Source organism: Macaca thibetana, chromosome 4 (genome assembly GCF_024542745.1).
Source record: "Macaca thibetana thibetana isolate TM-01 chromosome 4, ASM2454274v1, whole genome shotgun sequence".
Classification (NCBI taxonomy): Eukaryota; Metazoa; Chordata; class Mammalia; order Primates; family Cercopithecidae; genus Macaca; species Macaca thibetana.
In genome coordinates, this window is record NC_065581.1 from 165,282,747 (window position 1) to 165,306,558 (window position 23,812).

Below are 23,812 nucleotides of genomic sequence, written 5' to 3' on the forward strand. Positions count from 1 at the left end.
ACAAACACGTGTTAGGAAGGTACTGTCATGGGCTAGGCACGGTGGCTCATGCCTGTAATCCCGGCATTTTGGGAAGCTAAGACAGGCAGATCACTTGAGGTCAGGAGTTCAAGACCAGCCTGGCCAACATGATGAAATCCCCTCTCTACTACAAATACAAAAATTTGCCAGGTGTGGTGGTGGGTGCCTATAATCCCAGCTACTTGAGAGGCTGAGGCAGGAGAATTGCTTGAACCCAGGAGGCAGAGGTTGCAGTGAGCTGAGATCACGCCATTGTCCTCCAGCCTGGATGACAGAGCGAGGTTCCGTCTCAAAAAAAAAAGGAAAATAAATACTGTCATGAATTACAAAAATACCGACATGTTTAAACCTGACAATGATGTTATTTGAAACTTTATATTGTTCTCATAAGCTTTAACTGTATCTCTCTTTAAAATGCAAAATAATGTCTTAAGATTCAAAGTCTGTATTTTTAAAGCATGGTTTTGGCTTTGCAAAATAAAAAATGCGTTCTGTACATGAAGTAGGACTCTTCTTTCAGCTTCAAGGTTCAGAGTGAGGGGCCCACTGTCCGGAGACAGTGGTATTCAGGCTTTCTCATGTCCTTCAAATCTGTTAGTGTTTGACTCTAGAAAGCAAAGAAGAGGAGTTGTTACCCAGACACTTCTTTCGGTGTGATCAATGCACTGATGTGATCTAAGAAGATGATTCATGCTTGAAAACTGGCACAGAAACATTTTGCTTATTTGCCAAAACTGGGAAATGACCTTCTCTGCATAATTTAAATGTTCAGATAAGTGAAACTGACTTCTTTAAGAATAACTTTTTAAACATTTTAGCTATGATGTATAAAAATGTTTCTAAAATATACCACATACTGTATTTCTTCTTAAATATAGTACATTAGGTAACATCATTTTTCTTGCTGTCTTGGGCATCAGAACAGGTGCCATGGTAACTTGACACTCTTAGGAGACATTAAGATAGAAGGGGCTGTTCTTCAGTGGTTCCCATTGATTCTCCCCATATCGTTTCGCTTTCATGCTCTGACCGTCTCTTCCTGAGCCTTAACTGTCTGCCGTTAGTCCTCCTCTCCACTCATTGCAAACATTATTCTATATGTTTGGTGGAGAATTTAGCTCTCTGCGCTTGTCAGAATTGTCTGTTAATAGTGGCAATGTGTTAGAACCTCCCAGTATTCAATTATTTCTAGATACGTGAGATCTTACTATATGTAAATCTCAACATCTAGGTTCTTAAGTATTACCTTGCAAATTGTACATGATTTGCTTCTAAGGACAGACAGACTGGATTTTAAATGAGGCCAGGAAAACACAGTATTTTCAAATCCTTTTAAGACTTGTGGTAATGTGTGCAAATGACAGGCATTCTGGAGATATAGGTACAGAGAATGTGGTCTCCATGAATGTAGTATATATGCTAAAGTACGCTAGAACGTTGGTTTGCTGGGGCTGCCCTGACAAAATACCACAGACTGAGTGGCTTGAACAGCACATTTATGTCTCACATTTTTAGAGGCTGGTTAAGGTGTTGGCAGGGTTGGTTTCTCCTGAGGCCTCAAATGGCTTTTCGTCTGTGAGCTGAAACTTCTTATAAGGACACTAGTCAGATTGGATTATAGCCCACCCAAAAGGCCCTTTTCAACTTAATCACTGGTCTAAAATGCTTGTCTGTAAATATCATCACTTTCTGAGATTCCGAGGGTTAGGACTTTGACATATGAATTTTAACGGGACACCATTTGGCCCCTAACATCTATTTCCCTGAAGGTAGGGCATATTTTCCTATTAAAGTTAACCTAGACACGTGAGAATTTCTTTCTACATAGTTTCCTCCTTTCCAATAAGTTATGTTCCAAACATTCATTCCCATTTTGGCTTTTCAGGTGCAGATCTCACAGAGAGACAGCAGAGAAGGGCTGTGGTCCCTGGTGAGACAACACCTGCCTTTCTAACCTGCACAGCCTTGAGCTCCAGCACCCACCCATGCACAGCCTTGAGCTCCGGCACCCACCCATGCACAGCCTTGAGCTCCGGCACCCACCCATGCACAGCCTTGAGCTCCGGCACCCACCCATGCACAGCCTTGAGCTCCGGCACCCACCCATGCACAGCCTTGAGCTCCGGCACCCACCCATGCACAGCCTTGAGCTCCGGCACCCACCCGTGCACAGCCTTGAGCTCCGGCACCCACCCGTGCACAGCCTTGAGCTCCGGCACCCACCCATGCACAGCCTTGAGCTCCGGCACCCACCCGTGCACAGCCTTGAGCTCCGGCACCCACCCGTGCACAGCCTTGAGCTCCAGCACCCACCCGTGGTGCAAGTTTCAGTATCTGATCCCAGTGGTTCACCTCCTGCCTTGGTCCCTGCCCTGAGGGGTAGCATCTCCTCCCCTCCCAGTTCTCTGGCAGGGAAGTGGGGAATTTCCCCAAGTCTGAGTGGCCTCCATATTCAAAGCAGAGACGTCCCCCTCTCAAGGACCTGAGGATGGTGATCTCAGCTGTGACAGCAGAAAGCAGCTGTGATAGTCCGGGGGGGGCCAGGCCCTGTTGTGCCCCCTATTTGTATAAACAGAGCATTCAAGACTCATGACTTCAGGGGGACTCTCTCTTGTCTTAATCTCATTCTTGGGGCACATTCTTCTGTAGGACACAGAAGGAGGTGGCATTTTACATTTACCATTAGACGATTTGAGTCATTGCAGCCTCACAGAGCACAGCTGCCCTAATGCATTCTACATTCTGCTGGCTGCTCTGTGGAGAACCCGACGTGTTCATGGTCTTTGTGCTCAGGGATTTCACGGAATAAAGAGGCTGCAGCATTCGGATGAAGGCCACCCTTGCTCTGGCGTGTTTGCAGAGCTTGGGGTGGTCTGCATGCTACATTCTGCTGGCTGCTCTGAGAACCTGACGCACTCACAATCTTGTGATTTCACAGAATAAAGAGGCTGCAGCATTTGGACGCAGGCCCCTCACTCTGGTGTGTTTGTGGAGCTCAGGGTGGTCTGTTGTGACCTGATTTCATGCTTATGACTCAATATGCACAGCTGCAATCTTCTTCCTTGCACTGCATTTGCCAATAGATGATATTCCTGATGCCTTATTTTAGTAAATTCATATAAGAGCGAAGGCAGGAATGATGATGATATTCCTGTGCCTTATTTAGGTAAATCCATATAAGAGAGAAGGCAGGAATGATTTATATTTTCTACTTCTTGGCTGATTCCTCTCTCGAGTCCAGGTGGACAGCCGGGGATGATGGGCAGAGTACTGTTCTCCTTACCTCAAGGCTGTCCTCAGCCCAAGGGAGCTGCGGTACCTCCTTCCAGCCCATTTCCATTCTAGACAACAAGAAGCAGGATGGGGGAAGCAGGTGGCCTTAAAGACACAACTGGAAAGCTGTGGAAGTCATTTCTGCTCCCAGCGTGGGAGCCTTCACTTAGTCACATGGTTACACCCAGGTGAAAGAAAGTCTGGGACGCTCTTTAGCGGGTGGTCATGTGTCCACGTGCACTCAGTAATCACAAACACACCATGTATGAAGGGCGAGAGATGCTGAGAAAAGCAGTTTCCTGGAGGGGAGGCAGCCGGACTCCTCTCTTTAACCCGAGGGGAGGGCCTGCCTCTCCACAGCAGTAGATGAGTGGTAGCCGAGGCAGCCTACGAGGCCAAGGCCGTTCAGGAGTTACGGCTGGCCCTGTGCAACGAGGCTGGGGTCACCTGGGATGCGCCCTGTACACAGGAGCCTTTTCTCCTGTAGCCCACTAATAATTACCACGGTGCCCGCGGCCGGGCCATCTAAATGTTCAGAACAGTGTATTTAGAATTAGTGTTAACATTTGAAGAAGGTTTCATTTTCCTGCCTAACATTGAAAGAACTGGATTCTTGGATTTCACATGACATTTTGGGTCCCCTTTTCTGAACCTGGAATGTAAACAGATGAGCTCGCACTTCACGCCAGTGGGGAGCAAATGTGATTCCTAAAGTTCTGGCTTTACCAGGAGCCGAGCTCCTGAGCCGGCCGAGAGTGCCCCTGCCCTGGACGGGGTGCTGCTGCCCTCTGGTGCACGAGCCGCCTCCCAGTGCCTGCACCTTTTGCTGGAGTCTCTCACCTTCCTTAGTGGGGAAACTCTACAGCTTATTTTGGATAACAAGTATGTGAAATTAATAGAATCTTATACTAACTTTTTGCACCCGTGGCGAAAAATCTTCAGAAAAATATCCCTGCACTATTGCTCCTGTTCATTTTTTTTCTTTGTTGCTTTTAACATTCGCAATAGTAGATTGGCTCTTTCCTTTTTATTTTATTTTATGTTTTTGCTATGTGAACATATACGTAGCAGAATAAATATATATTTATTCCTGTGTAAATCAGGAAATACAGCCTCTCTATATTTTTATGGCAGATAATGTAGAATGACATTTAGGATATTAAGTTAATAAAAAGAAGATATATAAAATGATGTGATCTCTACTCACCAAGAATTCATTATACAAGTCCAAAATTAAGGAGAAAGGTGAATAATCATTCCAGGCAACCTCTCTTTTCCAGCTTGGTGAATCCTGGCACATAGGACTATTTTCCTCTGATTGTGCACTAGGACGGCAGAGGAGTGCGTGTGGCCCTGGGCGAGCTGGCTTTCATGGTTGTCCTTGCTGTCTTTGGGCCCCCAGGTGTCCGGGTGGGGCGGGAGAGGTGGTTCTGCCTGGAGGCAGCCTCTCCTTAGGAAAAGCCTTCTCAGGACCCCTCTTTCTCTAGTCCTCCGCAGACCTGACTTGACTCTGTCTCACACAAATGCATCAGAGGCCGTGGCCAGGGGTGCCCTCTGAGAACCAGCACCCTGGCCCTGTCCCTCAGCCTCCTGGGCCTCCTCACTCACATTTCTCCAGGGAACGTGACAGAGACAATGTGGCTGTGTGGCGGGGCTGGGGGTGCAACCAGGGAAGTGTTCATGACCTGAGATCTCTCCTATCAGCTGTTTGCTCGGCTCGCCGCTCACTCTAACCAGCTACAGAGCATCTATTTTGCGGCGTGGACAGCTGCCCACCACCCTTGCCTCCTGGGCCCATGGCTGAGCCACCTTGCCCAGCCCCTGGGGACTCTGTGGGGCATGGGACTGAGGTCTGGCCGGAGATGCTTGAACACAGGTGAAATGCATCATTTCCAGGTCTGGTGCTCAGAACCACTCACGGGTGCGCCTGCTGGCTTTCTCCTGATGGCCGGAGGGAGCAGGCCCAGGAGATCTTGGAAGCAGCTGCTGGAAACAGCAGAACCTGAATACACTGACCCTCCACGTGCCTGGTGCTCCTGTGTGAGCAAGAAATGAACTTCTGTTGGGTTTGAGTCAACCTACATTGAATTTTGTTTCATGATTTACTCATCTGAGGCATGGGCCATCGTTCTGAGCTGTCCCCAGGCCTGATGCTCCATGGCTTTGGCCAGGGTCCTTCCACCTGCCCCCCTTCTTCCCCACTCACGTGTGCCCATAGGCCTTGGTGGAAGCTTTGCACAGGAGATGTGGCATTGTAGGGGCTCTGCCATCTTCTGTGGCCAGTTCCAGGGCCCAGGGCTTTGGCTCTCCCCTGATCCTTTGTCGCCAGCTTCAAAGGTAGAAGTCACCCTTCCCAGCAAAGGCCGACCTGGTCTGGGCTTGGATGCACCTGTGGTGCCTGTTGATTGTCCTAAACTCCACTCCCAGTAGCGGTGCTGCCACGCCCACACCCCTGCCCCGGGCCTGCCGTGGGTCAAGTGGAAGATTGTTCCCATCTAATAGTAAAAAGGAAAGTGAGATGGACACAAACTCTGAACCCCACTTCTGTATTCTGCCCTCTCTCCTGGTCTTCTACCTGTTTCCAATGCTCCCATTCACTCTGGAGCCCCTGAAGTTTGGCTCCTGCCCCTATCCCACCAAGCTATCTTCGAGAAGGCTGCCCTGTGCTTTATGCAGCCAATGCAGCAGACGCCTCTCAGCTGCCTCCTGCAGGTAGCACGAGCCCCTCTCCAGGGCCTGGGCAGTGGGCTTTGCTCTCCTCCCTCTTAGGTGGGCAGCTCCATCTCTGCCTCACTTTGGCCCCTCCAACTCTATTTGACCCTGACATGCAGTAGTGGTCCTGATGCCAGGCTGGGTTTCCCTTTCTCCTCTCCCTGCATGCTCTCCCCAGGCCACCCTGTCACCCCTGGACTTCAGGACGGCACATAGGCTGATGGCACCAGCATGTGCACCTCAACTCTAGACCTTCCTCAAAGACCCTGCCAGGCCTGACCCCATGCAGTCCTCACTGCCACACTCATCTCTGGCCCCTTGGCATGGATCAGGTGGGCTCACCCTGTAAGGTTTTACTTGAGGACCCTCCTGCCAATGCTGTACCCTCTTCTTGGCCTCCTTGCTTCACATACACTCGCCTATCTGCCTGTTCATGGATTTGTCCTGTGCATCTTACCTTCCATAGCCTATGTCTCCCATGGAGGTGAAGCAAAGTTAGGGCTGCATTGTGTCATGCAGAGTCATGCACTCAAGACCCATGTCTAGTTAATATGCAGGTAAAGAAAAGGCTGTTAGTACCACTTCAAGGGCCATGTCCATCCAACCATCCTTGACTTCTTGGTTTGGGCTGCACTTCTGTTTCCAATGTGCTTTGTAAATAAATACCACCTAGAGCAATTACAAATGCATCACCTTTATTTTCGTTTGCATGATAGGAGGCCCCTAAAGTGAGTTCTTTGGCAGGGAATAGCTTTTCAACTCTGAGTCCCTAGTTCGTCCATCAGGCATATAATTGTCACTCAGATGTTTCTTCTCTATAAACTCTTCAGTCCAACCTACAGCACCAATATTGCTGTTACAGGCTTGTCTCGGTAAGATGAGTCACAGGGGTGGGTGAGATGTTTTGAGGTTGCATCATGGAATAAGCAGTGAATTTATTAAGCCATGGTTAGTAGTAATAAGTTGAGTGTGAGGTGGGTCAAAGCAACATGTGCTATTATATGAGTCTGTTTTGATGCCAAATTTCTCCGAGAAGCAAATGTGTAACCCTCTTTTTGGGTATTACGTAGATCTTGTCTTTTAAATGGTAGGTTTGGCTTCCTTGACTCTTGTCTGGAGATTTTCAGACCATGTCAATATTTTGCAACTGAAGAAGGGATGCTGGGCCGGCCGGCTGCCAACCACGGCTACCCTGAGGCTCCTGCTGGCTGTTACAGTTGCCATGGTTCAGAGGGCAGCTGGGGCCCCACAGGGTCCCAGTGAGGGTGGGCTGGGCTGAGGGGAGGGTGCCCACCTACCAACCACCAGCGCCCCGTAGGGTCCCTCCATCTGCCGTCTGGATATGAATGGGTGTTGCGCCTGTGGTGGTTCCAGATCAGTCTGTGTCATCTTCTAGTCCCACCCCTCTGCCACCCATGAAGGGTGGTGGGTATCCTCTGCCCCGTCTGCCAATGAAGCTATTTTCATCAGTTCCCTCACCCACACACTCCTTACGTACCAAGCAATTCGATGATGAAGTCACTTGTTGTCAGTATATTTTGCCTACATTTTAATTGTTTCCTTCCTTTGTTTTTTTTTTTTTTTTTTTTTTTTTTTTTTTTAAGCAGGTTTTTATTTGTAACCTTACTATTGGCAAAAGAAACAAGTAATGCATTTTTCTAGACAGCAAGCTCTTAAAATTGTGGGATTCTGGTGTTCGAAATTTTTTGAAATACAAAATGTTTTGGAATACAATAAAAGCTCTAATTGCTTTTAGAGCAATTGTAGGTAAAATAATGCAATCACACGTGTGCTCCAGGCACCGTGGACTCCTTATTATGGAACTGGATTGGAGTCTTTTGAAAACAGATATATGAGGGCTTCAGAGTTTTAGTAAATATGAGAAGAAGGAGTCGTTAAAGACGAGAGTGTTTCCTTTCCCGGAGGAATTCTCCTAGCCACTGATGTGCGCGTTAGAAACCAAATCCCTCCTGGCAGGTTCTGCCAGCAGCACAGAGGGGCCATGTTCCGGCAACACGTTTCCTGCTCTAGAACGTCCAGTGTGCTCCAGCCCAAGTGCCTGCTCTGGTTTAAAGGGGGTTCCTTTTGCCAGTACTTAAAAAAAAAAAAAAAAAAAAAATAATAAATAATAATCACTATTGTTAAATAGATCTTTAATGTGTTTTAAATGGCAAAAGCACTTCACTCAGAATTGGTGATTCATTTCACGCATGTGTTAAGTGGGGATAGGTTTGTGGCGAGAGTTGGCTGCTTTTATCTTGCTGAATGAAGAAAGTATAATATAAATATATAGCTAATAGAGCAATTTGAGTTTCTGGGCCCTGTCCAGAGGTCAATAGGAAATCTGGTGAATTTCCATTTTTTAATAGCACTATACAAATATACGACTGGTGTGGTGTTGCGTGAGAACTGTTTGGTTTTGTGTAGAACAGAGCCATGCCACAGCTCTGGGGGCCACAGAGCACAGCATAGTAGGGGAGTCTGGGGGTCACCATGCTGTGTGATGCGGGGGGCACGGGGAGGGAGGAGAGGAAAGCCTGAAAGTAAGAGGCACAAAGTACACGTGGGTGAGAGAAGCTGGAGGTGGTGAAAATGGAAATGAAGGGGTAAAAGGAAACCTTTTGAAAATCTGCACCACCAGCCATCCCCGAAATCGCTGCCTCTGGTTGCACAGCACATTCCTGACTGTCAGCCGTGGCTCTCCAGGAAGGCAGAATCACAAGTGGTGCATGTAGATTACGGGATTTATTTAAAGGCATTGGTGCCCAAGCTTGAGGCAGGCGAGTCTGAGACCCGTAGGGCAAGCTGGCAGGAGGGAAACTCAAGCGCAGATTGGAGGCGGGATTCCTTCTCCAGGAACCCGCGGATTTTGCTCTTAAAGCCAAGGGATGGGATGAGGCCCACAGGCATTGTGGAGGGTCACCTGCTCTACTCAGAGTCAACTGAGAATAGGCGCTCATCACAGCCGCAGTGAACCTCTGCCGCAGCGTCTAGACTTGCGTCTGACCATCGGGCACCATGGCCCAGCCAGGTTCACTTATGAAATTAAGCATTATACTTCCCAAGGAAGGGACACCAAAATGATGTTTGAAACCCAGTGAGGTGTGGTCCACACACATACATGCCTGCAGGGATGAGGCAGGGACCTGAATGGGAGAAGGGTGAGCACACCCCACCTCTGGGCGCCAGCTCCTCGGCCCAGCCAATGCAGAGCGGGAGTGAGGGCTCAGGGCTTGCAAATCTTCTGGTGTTCAAGAAGAGCTGAAATCTAGCCTTTTAAAAATGCAGAGACTCACTTGAAAAACAAAAACAACTCAACTAAATATAATGTGCACATTTTAAAATTATTTGTGAGCCAATCAAAATTTGTCGGTCAGCTGAATTTAGGCCTTGGACAGCCAGTTAAAGGGTTGTGAGATGAAAGGTATTTAAGTGGCCAATACACAGCCGCCAGCCCGGGAACTTGCTCCCCACCCTAACTGCCAGGTCTGTGACGGCAAAGCAGGTGTTCTGGGTCTAATAGAGAGCGCATGTCTGGGTCTGATGTCTTCTCTCCTTCCCTTTCATCTACTTCCTCCTCCTCCCCCTTCTCCCTCTGTAGACAGAGATGCCTCTTGCCTGGAAGGGCTGCCTTGGCATCTAGGAGCAAAGGGAAACTCTCTGGGGCTGATTTCCATCCCACTCTTGTCTCCAGAAACTGCTAGAGATGTAAAGTGAAAATGGTAGCAGAAATGTCACAGAAGGAAGACTCAATTCCCTTGTTGACTCAAAGTGGCGCATTAAGCAAACTGTCCCTTTTGAATGAAGATGTGGGGAGCATTTTGTTCTCCTTTCTATGGGCTGAGCTGGGCTGACAGAGAGGATTCCCTCATGTGCTCCAAGCGGCCACAGCCTGAGTTGGCAGCCACATCCCAGGGGAGGAGGTTGACACACACAAAGTTAGTGGTCTTGGCCCAACTCATTTCCTTGGCAAACTCAGTTTTTTTGGTCTTTGTATGACTTTTGGAAGCAGGTGGCTGCTGGGAAATGCAGTCCGTAGGTTTCACCAGCAGATAGGAGAGAGGGCAGAGCCATCCCCTAGAGCCTACATCTGGCATTTGAGTCCTAGTCTTGTCCCTTGCTGGTTGTGTGAGTTGGTGTGAGTTATTCCAACCCTCACATTCCCAGTTTTCTTATCTGTAAAATGGGCATTAATGATAGTACTTATCCCATGTGTGTTTAAGATAAATAAATACTGTCTTAGAGTAAATATGTCATAAACATCATCACAATTCAGACAAGAGCATCCTGGGGCCTGCATGGGAAGGTGGGGTGTAGGCAAGAAAGTCAGGGTGGACAGGGTGGAAACTGGTTACCAACTGCTAATGAGCCATGGAGGAGACCCACCCTCTTCCCCAATTCCTACAATTCCTACCATGTTGGACTCAGTTGGCTTAACTTAGGAAACAAGAAGTAGTTTGGGCCCAATATTAATGCTGCTATCCTTTATTGGAATGTTAAATACAACAAAACAACTGTTCCATGTTATTGTATACTTTTGGAAGAAAATCTGTAAAAAAGAAATCCTGCAAAAGAGAAATCTGTAAAAGAGCACTTTTTGGTTGCTCTTACATGTCTAAGTTTTCTTTTCACTTAAAATATTCCCTCAAAATAAACTTAATTTCCCATATCCATAGATGCATTGCTGTTTTATTCACTCATTACAAAAAAGCAGAGTCTGATCCATTGAGGGTGCAGAATTCAGTGTTTCCCAAACATACTTCATCATGGAACTTTCCTGTGGGGCATCTCCAAGGACAAGCGTTGGCATGAACTCATGTTGAAGGAGGCTGCTTTAGCAATTCAATGTTTCCAAGAACCTTACTGGGTACAGATTAGCATGACCTCCCTTTTATAGGCATGAAACAAGGTAGTTATGTGACTTACTGAAGAGTGTAAGTTACAACTGACACATGGAGAACCTGAAACTTTAATCCAAGGATGTCTGGCTCTATGCACCATCTATCTCAGCCTCTTGCCTTGTTTCAGTTCTTTGGAAATCAAAGGCCTTGCCTTTGTCATCCTCCAGTTACTAAATGATAAAGCTGTGAAGCATTTCACTGAGTTTCTTCTGGGTGCCTGGGTTTGGTGACTGTATGGTGGCCTTTAAGAAGATATTTCATGGCAAGATGTTTCCAGGTGCAGGTGATGCATTTGAGTTGACAGCAAGCATGTTGCCAGGGTCAAATGCTGGCCAGGACCACCGGCTTCCGGCACCTTTCCAAGTCCAAGCTCAGCATCTGTTCTCCTTGCCAACACTTGTAGACGGTTTTCTATTGGGGTCTGCAGGCAATTCTTCTTTGGATGCCTTTAATATATTTCAGTTCTATTCTAGTCTTCTATTCTGCACGGGTGACAGCAGGTCAAGAGTGGCAGACACACAGCTCTTGGGGACTTGATGGCACAGCAGAGAAGGGGTCATAGGCAGTGACGTTCTGGAGAGTCGGCTGTGAAATATTTAGAAATTTGGACAGCCAGTTGTTAAAACTGCTGGTAGCTTAACATCAGCCATGCTGGGAGTATATATACAATGGAAACTAGAAAATGCTACTTTTCTACTACTTTCCTTTTTCTACAGAGAGTCGGTTTGCCAGAACACCTCTGGATATAAAGAAAATCAAAATATAAGTGAGCAAACATAAGCCCAAAGACAAAGGTGACAAAGAGGAGAAAAATGGGGTCTATAGTCTGAAGGTTAGTGTTTCCCACAAAATTCATGTTAAAACCTGTGGTGGTAGGATTGGGCATGGTGGCTCATGCCTCTAATCCCAGCACTTCAGGAGGCCGAGGTGGGTAGATCACTTGAGGCCAGGAGTTTGATACCAACTTGGGCAGCATAGCGAAACTCTGTCTCAACTAAAAACACAAAAATTAGCTAGACATGATGGTGTGCACCTGTAATCCCAGCTGTGTGAGGGCACAGCAACATGGTGCCATCTTTGAAGCTGAGAACAGCCCTCACCAGACACTGAATCTGCTGGCACCTTATCTTGGACTTCACAGGCTCCAGAGTTGCAATCAACCCATTTCTGCTATTTATAAATTACCCAGTCTACAGTGTTGTGTTAGAGTAGCCCAAAGAGACTAAGACAAGAGGAGACCACAACATAAGAGCACTGGAGCAGTTCCAGGAGATCTAGGACTGCATCTCGGTTTTGTCATTTAGTGGCCATGCAGGCTTGGCCAAGCTCCTGAGCCTCTTGGAGTATCAGTTTTCTGATCTATAAATGAGGATATTGATACCTTCCTTGCTTATCTCATAGGTTTTGTCAACAACAACTACTTATTATACCACAATACTGGGGCCTTTTGCATTTTGGCTGTGCTGGCTTATGGAAGCAGACATACATAGACTGTCTACACTCTCAAACCATGTGTCTGATTTATGGAAAGGTGTGTCAGTGTATGAGTCCGTTTTCTCTTGCTGTAACTGAATACTACAGACAGGGTAATTTATAAAGAATAGAGGTTGATTTAACTCATGGTTCTGGAGGCTGGGAAGTACAGGATCAGCAGCTGCATCTCATGAGGGCCTTCTTACTATGTTATCTCACAACGGAAGAGTAGAAGGGCAAGCAAGTGTGTGTGAAAGAGAAAGCCCAAGGGGCCCATTCTTGCTATAACTAACCCATTCATTCATGTGGGTGGGGCCCCATGACCTAATCACTTCTTAAAGTCTCACCTCTCGCCCTGTTAGAATGACAATTAAGTTTCACCTTGAGTTTTGGAGGGGACATTCAAATCACAGCAGGCTGATTATGAGGAATCAAGATAAAACAGCCAGGGCCATATAGGAGTGCCTGTCACATTCTCATAAAGGAAGGTCATTAAATGAACTGGGTTTTGAAATGTCAGAGAGTGAAGGAGTAAGGGAGCATTACCTGAAGAGAAAGAAGAAAACAAGAGGGCTGGGCTCTCTGTGTAACAGCAGCATTGCTGCAATGCTGGGAGGAAGAAAGGTGAAAGGGTCCTACCCAAGGAAGACAAAAGAGAAGATCTTTCGCTCTTCTGTTTTCACTGTCCCTTTGTTTTCTCACCACAACCCACAAAATATTTTTTAAGGGTCCCCTTTTTATTGAAAAATCTTGTGCCATTTGTGGAAAGGAGAATGTGGCCTTCTAAGTTACACTGAGGGAAATGCTGATCTCTTCTCTGCATGTTGGGCAGGGTCTGGCCTGCAGGCAGCTGAATCCCCATGGTTGGTTTTGAGTGGTACTTCCATGTGTTTGTTCAGCCGTCTTCACAGTCCCTTGAAGGTGTCACTGTCTTCATTTTTTCAGATAAAAAAGTAGACACCACGTGATGATGTGCCCAAGATGACACAGCTACAGAACAGCAGAGACAAGACCCAAACTAAGGGCCTACAAACTTCCAGTCCAGGGAACCCACAAACCAAAATGTGGAGTATGAGATGAGTGGAGATGCTGCAGTTTCCTGGACTCGAGGCCTGTAGGCCCTTAGTTTGAGTCTTATCGCTGCTGCTTTTTAGCTGTGTGATGGAACAGGAGGTTCAGGCTCCTATTTTAATTGCAGAGCTCGGGGGCATGAGAGGAGATGATCCAATGGCACATGGAGCTGCCACGAGGACACTCTGCTGCTGACCACGGTCATGCTGACAGAATTCCTGGATACACTTGTCCTCTAACTTGCGATTTCAGTGACAAAGGAGACTTAAAAATGGAAATGGCCTGTGATCTCATGGACTAGAGTGTGGTGTGGCCACATTATACACTTATTGTTGGCCTAGTTGTAGTGTCCAGGGTCCAGCTACAGAGATTTCTTCTTAGTTTCTGAAGATACTAAGCATTTCCTGATTTTCAAAGAAGCATTTCTCCACCTCACATCATTAGGAGAGCTACTGTAAAAACAAACAGACAAACAAGCTGGAGAAGAACAAGTGCTGGTGAGGATGTGAAGAAACTGGAACCCTTGTGTGCTGTTGGTGGGAATGCAAAAAGTGCAGCTGCTGTGGAAAACAATATGGCAGTTCCTCAAAACATCAAACATTGAATTGTCATATGACTCAGAAATTCCACTCCTGGGTAAATATGCAAAAGAACTCAAGTAGTTTCCAAGAGATGTTTGTACACCTGTGTTCACAACAGCACTATTTACGACAACCAAAAGGTGGAGATAACCCACGGATGAGTGGATAAGCAGAATGTGGTGTATGCAAGCGGTGGAATATTATTCATCCTTCAAAAAAAGAGGAAATTCTGGCATAGGCTGTCACATGGGTGAGCCTTGAGGATATTATGCTCAGTAGAATAATCTAGCCATAAAAGGAAAATCCTATAGGTTTCCAGTCATAGAAGGAACATGGAGCGGTCAAATCCATAGCGAGAAGAAGTAGAGTGGTTGTTGACGGGGGCCGGGGAAAGGGAAGTCTGGGGTTGCTGTATAATGGGGCAGAGTTTCAGTTTTACCAGCTGAGGAGAGTTCTGGAGGTGGCTGGTGGTGGTGGTTGCACAGCAATGTGAATGTACTTAATGCCAATGAATTGCACTTAAAAATGATGAGAATGATACGTTTTATGTGTCTTTTACCACACATGCTAAAGAGGCATTGTGAGGATGGTTATTATTTGAGGACCTCACAAGCACTTAGTGGAATGTTCTGGAAGCCCCTGAGAGTCTCAAAATGCATTTCACAGTCCCCAGCCATGCCCACAAGCAAATGCAGAGTCCTTTTATTGTCCTGACCTTTAAGAAAATCAAAAGCGTTTATTTTATTACTGGCAGAAATGATCATGAGAAGACAGACGACGAGCTTTCTCTAGCTGTTGCCCAGTAGGTTTTAGAAAGAGAAACAACTAGCGGAGTTTCCTAGCCGATAGCATTGCCTCTGTACGGAGAAGAAATTCATTCCTCCCGTGGAGACTGAAGCTCCCAGCGGTCCTTCCTGGATCTGCCAGAATTCTGACCGTGCTGATTTGCATGGCTCTCAGACATGACGGTGCCCTTGCCTCATCACAACAAGTGAGTCACAGCAGAAAAGAAACTGGAACTTGCTACTGGCAGCAAAACAGTCGTGGTCCTGAGGCTCGCCACTCACCGTCTGTCCACACTTCCCTTTTGAGTCATTTCCTTATTCAGAGACAATAACCTGGAGAAAATAAGACCCTTGCTATCTCATCTCCTTGAAGAAGAAACACCATCTGTGTGCAGTGCTGTGGATGCTCCTTTGATGCTATGGGGCTGGACACGTGAGAAATAGCCCCAGAGGTGGTGGCCACTCACGTGATCCTCAGCCTCCTGAGGGACAAGAAAAGTCCCATTTCATAGATGTGAGAAGCAAAATGAGGCACATGGAAGGACCACAGAAGATCCCAAAAGGATCTGCTACCCAAGAAGAATGATAATCAACCTTTGATTTCACAGAACTTGTCAACTTCCAGTTCATAAAACACCCTTCCCATGCCAGGTTCTGTGTTGAGAATACAGAGGGGAAAACTATGTCCCCAAAGGCCCCACAGTCTGGTTGGGGAAGTAAGCAATGAAAATAGAATTGTGTGATCACTGAAAAACAGCAAATTAGTATTTACTGAACGCTTATGACATACCAGGCTCTGTGCTAAATGTTTTGTGCTATTTTACCTCATCCCCACCATAATCCCACAAGGTACATTTTTATCCCCATTTTACAGAAGGGGAAAGTTGAGAGTAGTGAAGTGATTTGTCCCGGGTCACAGAGCTAAGAAGTGATGGGGCAGGATGTTGTTGCCCAGGCCCTGAGCCACTCACCCGGTGAGTCTCAGACTTGGCTGCCCATGGATAGAATTAATGAGGGGACTTCAGACCTACCAGGGCCCAGGCTCCTCCCCAGGCCAAGTGAACCAGAACACCTGGGGCTGGCCGAGGTATCAGGGCCTCCTAAAAGCTCTGGACCCCCTAGGCTTGCAGCACTGCATCAGGCACACCTGTGAGCAGAGTGGAGGGCGGCCAGCTCCACCCAGGCGATGTTAGAAAGAATTCGAGAGACAGCAGTGTGGAGCTGAGACCTCCCCAGAGACAGGGGATTTCGCCCAAGCTAAAAGTGCATGCAGTGAGGGCAGAGCATACAGAAAGTCGCAGCATGCTGGAGAAAAGACAGTGCACCCCTAGGGAAAAAGGCATAGATCACGGCGTTTGGGAGAGTTGGTAGCCCCATGAAGTCCCCGTGCAGAGTGCTGACCTGCAGAGCCTTTCCTGTGAGTGGAGGGGCGGGCTGTATCCCTCCTGTGGGGGTCTATTCCTGCAGGGCGCCTGTCCCCATCTGTGGGGGTCTGTTCCTACAGGGCGTCTGTCGGGGGGTCTAATCCTACAGGGCGTCTGCCAGGAGGTCAACTCCTACAGGGCGTCTATCGGGGGGTCTAATCCTACAGGGCGTCTGCCAGGGGACCATGCCACTTCACTGCGTGGATTCCACCTGCGCAGAGTTACGGATCTCAACATCCAACAGCAGAAACACAGTTAAGAAACACCCATGGTGTAGACTATTGTGAATGCTTATGGGGGATTTATTATGATATAAAAAATGATTCTGTTAAATGTTAGGTTTTTCAAAGCGGCATTTAAAATTTATATATGCGTTAAGATCAGGGGGAGAAAAACGAAGATATTTCTTTTCTGTTTCAAGGGGAGAAAACAGGCACAGCGTAGAACATGTCCACCTTAAAGAATTTTATTCAGCCATCTCACAACTATCTGGTCACTGTTCCTTTCTTAGCCCTTTGAAATTCTTTTAACTTAGGAGGAAATAAAACCTCAGACAGTAGCAAAGTAATGCTGGTAGAATTCCAAATGATACTCCTTTTGTTAGGCAGATTTTTACATCCTTTCTTAGAACAGGCGGAACCCACTCCAGCATTTCAAATTTGGTTCTGATAAGGAACCTCCCTGGCAAGCCGTCAGCTCTGCAGATGGGAGATTTGCCATTTTCTGTTGCCTAAAGCCATCATTTTTGGCCTCGAATTTGACAGAAAGCTTGGGACTACCCCTGTGGGATAATCGAAGGCATCAAAACACCATAGAACTGATATTTAGTACAAAAGTGTTGTATCGTGTTAGGAGATAAAGAATAGCTTCTGCACACGAATAACAGGAGTGCAGCTGCAGGGAGGCTGAAGGGAGGCTCAGGAGGCCCATGTCGGTGACAAGGCAGGCCTTCCACCTCCTCTGGGCATGGTGGTGACTGCTTTTTGGTCCTAAGCAAACTTCGAGGTTTGAGCAGAGAATGAGAGATAAGGCAACAAGGAAAGTGACTTTGGAAATCTTTTATCATCATCATGAGACTCAGTTTTGGAACACAATTCACAAGGAATGAGATGAAAAGATGGAGCCATTGTAACGGCATCCAGGGGCTGGGGTTGGACACCTGCCCAGCCTCACACTGTGGCCCATGGAACCCTGGCAGGTCCCGTGTACCGTTGTCCACCAGCTGTGCCAGCGGGGTTAGAAATGACCATTTCAAACGCCACAAGATATCTTACATTGTGTACTTCTCCCAGGAGGCATAAAGTTCTGTGACCCTTTTTTCACATCAGGGGAAGCAAAGTACATTTCAAAAGCCTTTTAGGCATTCAAACTTAAAAAGCAGCTCTAGAGGCAAATTCCAGAAATGTATCAGGAAAAAGTTTCTTACAGTAAACTAGAGAACTCACTACATTTTCCTTAACATGATGTATAATCTAGAAAAATGAAGCAAAATTTTATGAAAACAAAAACGTTATGCTCCAAATAAAGCCTAGCATGGACAACAGTACCTTATAGACAGCAGAGCCTCCTTTTAGAACCAGGGCACTTTCTGATGTCGGTCATCCCCAGTCTGCATAGCAGGTGAGAAGAAAACATAGATTTTTTTGCATTTAAAACTGAAGCACAGTAAATGAAAGTGACTTGCTGAGACCAAGTAGAGTTGGAAAGATGCCAGCACCCGGCTTTCTTCTCTTCCTTCACTGATTTAGCAAATTACATTTCTTCAAGTGTGGAGATGCAGTAGCTGCCCGACTTTTCAGTTCAGCGACTGAATCTGCATCATAGTTGGGTAGGAAGAGGTTCTGGCTTGTTCATTTTGATTTGCCACTCTACAAGGTAAAATCACAGAGGACCATCCCGGTCAACAAAGTATAAGACCACACCTGCAGCAACTGTGCTCATGTTTATGCTCTGATCCTTGTATTGCAGTCTCAAGATTTCCTCTTCTTCCAGAATCCCAAAGTAGGAGTGATTATGATTTAGGTCGCAGGTAGTTCCATAAACACGGGTGTTGAGGACGCTGGCTGTTGTCAGGAATAGGAGTCTCTGGGGTCGAAACCTGGGGGCTCTGCTGCCTGCCCTTTGCCTCGGAGGGTGTGGAAGACCCTCCGATAGGAGCTCCTGAAGGTGGGGCTGGAGAAGCAGTACACCACGGGGTTGAGCACACTGTGCAGGTAGGTGAGGCTGTCCGTGACTTCCGAGGTATGAGCCACTGCGCACAGGGCCCTGAAGCTCCCCAGATTTTGGAAGATGTGCATCAGGACTCTGGTCAGGAAGCAGGGCAGAAAGCATAGAGTAAACAGCACCACCACCACGGTGACCAGTGCCTGGGCCCGCCGAAGCTTGGGCTGTTTCTCAGGCTCCCGGAGTCTTTTCTGGAGAGCTCTGATGATGCCTGCATTGCAGAACACGATGAGGCCAAAGGGGAGGACAAACTGAAGGCAGGAGAGTGCTTCCTGCCAGACGACGCTGAAGGAGCCATCTGCCGTGGGGTAGAAACTGTGGCACCTGGTGAAGTTCTGGGCGGCCTCAGAGATGAGCAAGCCTGGGCAGGTGAGGGCGACCATCAGGAGCCAGACGAGGCCCGAGACCCCCAGGGCTGCCCGAGGAGACAGCAGGTTGACCTTAAGCTGACGGTGGACCACACGGAGGTACCGGTCCAAGGCCACGGCGGCTAGGAAGGCCACCCCCACGCCGCGGCTGAGGTCCAGCAGGAAGCGCAGGGCCCAGCAGCCCACGTGGCCCAGATGCCAAGCCTGGAGGCTCAGGTAGAAGATGGCCAGGAACGGCAGACACGAGGCCAACAGCAGGTCAGCCAGGGCCAGGTTGAGCAGGTAGACGGCATACGGCTTCCACACCCTGACCCGGAACAGGAAGGTCCACAGCGCCACCGCGTTGCCCAGCAGACCCAGCCAGCACTCCAGCCCCAGCAGGACACCCACAGCTGTGGCCACCACAGTGTTGGGGGCTGAGCAGTTTGGGAATGGCATCACCTGGCTGTGCTGGGCTGCAGGCACCGCTGGAGCAGATGCAGGAGGAACTCTGTGCTCTTCCTTACAAAATGAAAGAAAAGGCCTTTTCCTGCCACAGAGTAGGCAAGATCTACATTTCCCCATCAAGAACAGTTCCTCAGCCAAACAGGGTTCACAGCAAACCAAAATTCATTTGGGGAAAGAGGACGAGCAGAGGGAAAAGCCCCTTGCTGTTGTGTTCTGTTTTCTTCCACCATAAGAAAGGGGAAATCGTGTTTCGCTTCACATCACCAGGCTGCAAAGCTGAGGAGTAACGTCCTACGACGTCTGGGGGACCAGGGCTTTGCATCCAGTTACGAAAGAAGGAAAAGTTTAACTATGCAAAGACCCCTATGTCTGTATACAATTAAAATAACAATGGAATCAAAAAGATTGTTCTCTACTTTGAGTATGTTTCACGGGGAAATGTTCTTCTTCCTTTTCATACGTAAAGGACGCTTGCTGGAATCCTTCTGCATGGGACTTGATTTTACACACTGGTCAGATGTGGTCTCCCCATTTACTTGAAAGGGGAATTGAGACAACCTGCTCATTCCATAGTCGATGGTTTCATTTGTACTTCTATTTTGTTAAATACAAATTTATCTTATTTTCTCTGCTGGAGTCTTTCCTGCCTAGTATACTACTTGGATTGGGATCTGGACCAGCAGGGCCTGGAGTGGGCTCTGGAAGCATGGAAAAATCAATGGCTTGTAAAGATGCATAGAATCCACTAGAAAGTTAGGTTCGTCAGCCAGGGACATACTCCACATATCCATGTGTCGCTAGTGACAAACGACGCCTGGCACACAGCATTATCAACAGGTATTTCTTGGATGAATAAATGTGTGCAGTCATCATTACCCTCTGGTGACCCTAATACATCTCAGTCCTTATCCATCGATAACACTATTATGCTTGGTTCTCACCCAATGTTGAACCTAATTTACCTTGGTCCTTACCCACTATTGACCCTAATTCATCTTGGTCTTCACTCAACGTTGACCCTACTTCATCTTGATCTTTTCCCACTTTTGATCTTACTGCATCTTGGTCCTTACCCACTGATGATCCTAATTTATCTCAGTCCTAACCATTCTTGATCCTACTTCATCTTGATCCTTACCAACTGGTGACCCTACTTCATCGTGAGTCTTACCCCTGTTGACCCTAATTTATGTTGGTCCTCTCCCACTGTTGACTCTAATTTATCTTGGTTCCATTCAGCCTGGTTTGAATTTTGGAGTTAAGTAAACTTTAGTTATAATTTTTGTTTCTCCACTTATTAGCAGTGTGGTTTTGGGAAAGCAAGTTAACTTCTCTGTACTCCAAGTTCTTCACCTGAGAGGTAAAGATGGTAACACTTCCTTGCAGAGTTCTTTTGAGTAGTCAAGGTACTGTTACGGGTAAAGCACTTAGAGCCATGTCTGGGCATTGTGAGAGCTTGATGCTTCTACTAGAATATTTATTAATGCCTCTCTGAGGCATAGGCTTAAAAAAACTATTCTTATTATCTCCAAACACGATAAAACACTTTTGTATGAAATATCAGTTCTATGGTGTTTTGATGCCTTCAATTATAAGATCCAAATTTAAGACTTTAATAATTATTATTACTAAAGTATACTGCATGTTTATTGCATGTCAATAATTGTTAGTGCTGGCCTAAGTTATTTCAATGAACCAAACAATAGTGAGATGAAGTAGATACAATGTGAAGCTCTATTTTATGAATAAAGAAATGGAGGCATGGTAAGATTAGGTAATTTGCTCAAGGTCACAGGCAGGTAAGTGGTGGGACCAGGACCCTCCCAGCCCAAATTTCAACCAGAACTGGGTTCATAGCTTCCCTATAGTCCTATGGCTAATGGGTTACGCTTCACTCCTTTTCAAGTCCCACAGGGCTGTGAATTTGTATGATATCGAGGTAATTTGACTTGCATTCTTCTTGCTTTCATTATTCTGGTATTTTTTAAAATGAGACTACCAGCCCACATATCATCCCATTTCTGTGTCATACAAATCCGCATGCCTTTTCGTTTTCTAAGGAGGTGAATTTGGAGAGCCCTCCAAGCATCTGGAATTGTGGAAATGTCCCAACTAGTCTCTGCACAGTGACACCTTCTATGAATGAGGATCTCTGGTTGCATGCTCATTACGACTTGGTTCTTGGAGAGCAAGAGGATGGAGCACAGCACTGACCTTTGGGTGGTGTGGTTAGTCTCATTTGGACGAATGTTGTCAGGCACAAAATGACCCTCAGAAAAGCTGGCAGCAAATTCAACTCTTTAGTGCTTAAAGTTTCATAAATGCAGGACAGAAATGGATTGAAATATATCTCTTGCAACACATTAAAAACTTTAACAGACATTAAAAACTACTCCTTAATTTCAGATTTCAGTTTATACCAATAACTTCCTAAATTATAAATATTTTAGCTCAACTGGCATGTGAACATTAATAATTACATATTTTCCTTTTTAAAAACTTCTGCACCTTTTTGAAGTATTTTGATTCATCTTCTTAACTTCTGAAAGACACTAAATTGTTTTTTCAGACCATCTCTTTTAAAGTTATAATATTTGAGCTTCTCCCTTAGGGATTTTGATTTATTAAACCTTATCACCCCTAGAGACTATTTTCAGTCATTACTACTATTTCTTCAATACTCTACTTGTTTAGGAAACTTCTTTGTGCTCATTTCAATTTTTATGATGTATATTTTATTTACACGTGTGCCTAACTTTAAATGAAAACTAAATTATTGCTTAAACCCACATATACATTTAAGAGTTTTTTGTTTGTTTGTTTGTTTAGAGACAGGGTCTTGTTCTGTTGCCCAGACTGGAGTGCAGTGGCACTATCATAGCTCACTGTAATCTCCAACTCCTAGGCTCAAGGGATCCTCCTGCCTCAGCCTCCTGAGTAGTTAAGACTACAGGTGTGTGCCACCAGACTCAGATACAGAAATTTAATTCTCTGCATTTTTCCTTTCTAATTTTTCTGTTATATCTTATAATAATCAGAGAGATGGTTATTCATAAAGACTGAATGAATACTCAGACTTAGATTCTCCTGCTACTTATTGTGAAGTTAGCCCGCTGTGAGGTCTAGGGAGACAATACAGTTCCCACAAGACCACCTTCTGCCTGACATTAACTTAAAGTTTGGGGATCCCCAAGACCACTCTCAGGTTAGATAATTCTCTAGAAGGACTCACAGAACTCACAGGAAGCTGTTACATTCTTAGCCATATCTTTTTTTTACAGTGAAAAGACACAGGTTAAAATCAGCCAAGGGAAGAGGTACATGGAACAGGATAATTGTAAGCATGGGGCTCCCATTGTCCTTTTGCTGTGAGTCAGGACAGTGTTACTTTCTCAGTATTGATGGATGACAGTGCCCAGACCACTACCATGCTGGGAAGCTCACCTGGGTCTCCTCATCCAGAGTCTTTACTGGAGTCCCTCACCTAGGCATAGCTGGCCACCTGTGAGGCTGTCTTTAGTCTCCAGCTGCTCTGGGGGCTGAGCCAAGGCTGCAGGACCAAAGCCCCCACCCTAAACCACATTATTACTGTCTGTCTAGCTGAGGGTCCCCAGGCAAACAAAGACATCTCCATTGGGCGTGACATCCTAAAGCCTGGGAGATGACCTCCTGGCTACTGAGGGCCGGGATCAGACCTCTTTAACGTTGCCTTTTGGGAAAAGTTAAGCTCTTTTCTTATTTACTCAACAAATTTAGAACACATTGCATGTTACTCATTTCATACTGAGGATACAAATGCTTACAGTGTTACCTGAAAGGGGTCCAGATCCAGACCCCAAGAAAAGGTTCTTGGACCTAGTGCAGGAAAGTATTCAGGATGAATTCAGAGTAAAGCGAGAGCAAGTTTATTAAGAAAGTAAAGAATGGCTACTCCATAGGCAGAGCAGCCCCAAGGACTGCTAGTTGGCTATTTTAATGGTTATTTCTTGATTATATGCTAAAAAAGGGGAGGATTATTCATGATTATTCCTCCCCTTTTTAGACCAGATGGGGTAACTTCCTGATACTGCCATGGCATTTGTAAACTGTCATGGCACTGGTGGCAGTGTCTTTTTAGCATGCTAATGCATTATAATGAGCGTATAATGAATAGTGAGGATGAGCAGAGCTCACTTTTGTTACCATCTTGGTTTTGGTAGGTTTTGGCCAGCTTCTTTACCACATTCGTTTATCAGCAAGGTCTCTGCAGCCTGTATCTTGTGCTGACCTCCTATCCCATCCTGTGACTAAGAATGCCTAACCATCTCGGAATGCCGTCCACTAGGTCTCAGCCTTATTTTCCCCAGCGCCTATTCAAGATGGAGTTACTCTGGATCAAACGCCTCTGACAATAGTACACTCTGACTTTAAGGGGCTTATGTTCTAGTGGGAAAGACGAATGTGGGAACAGACTTGTAGAGAACAATATGATACAATTAGCTAGAAGGTGCCCCTGCAGTGGGGGTGGGTGTTATGGAGAGAGGTGTCATGGAG

General features: G+C 46.4%; 1 protein-coding gene across 1 annotated transcript; it reads right to left on the reverse strand.

The window, feature by feature from the left end:
* Nucleotides 1–16,691: 16,691 nt before the first annotated feature.
* GPR31 (G protein-coupled receptor 31) lies at nucleotides 16,692–19,414 on the reverse strand. Its single transcript, XM_050786374.1, has one exon. The coding sequence runs from the start codon at nucleotides 19,394–19,396 to the stop codon at nucleotides 18,311–18,313; it is 1,086 nt and encodes a 361-aa protein (XP_050642331.1). The 5' UTR covers nucleotides 19,397–19,414; the 3' UTR covers nucleotides 16,692–18,310.
* Between the last annotated feature and the right edge of the window lie 4,398 nt (nucleotides 19,415–23,812).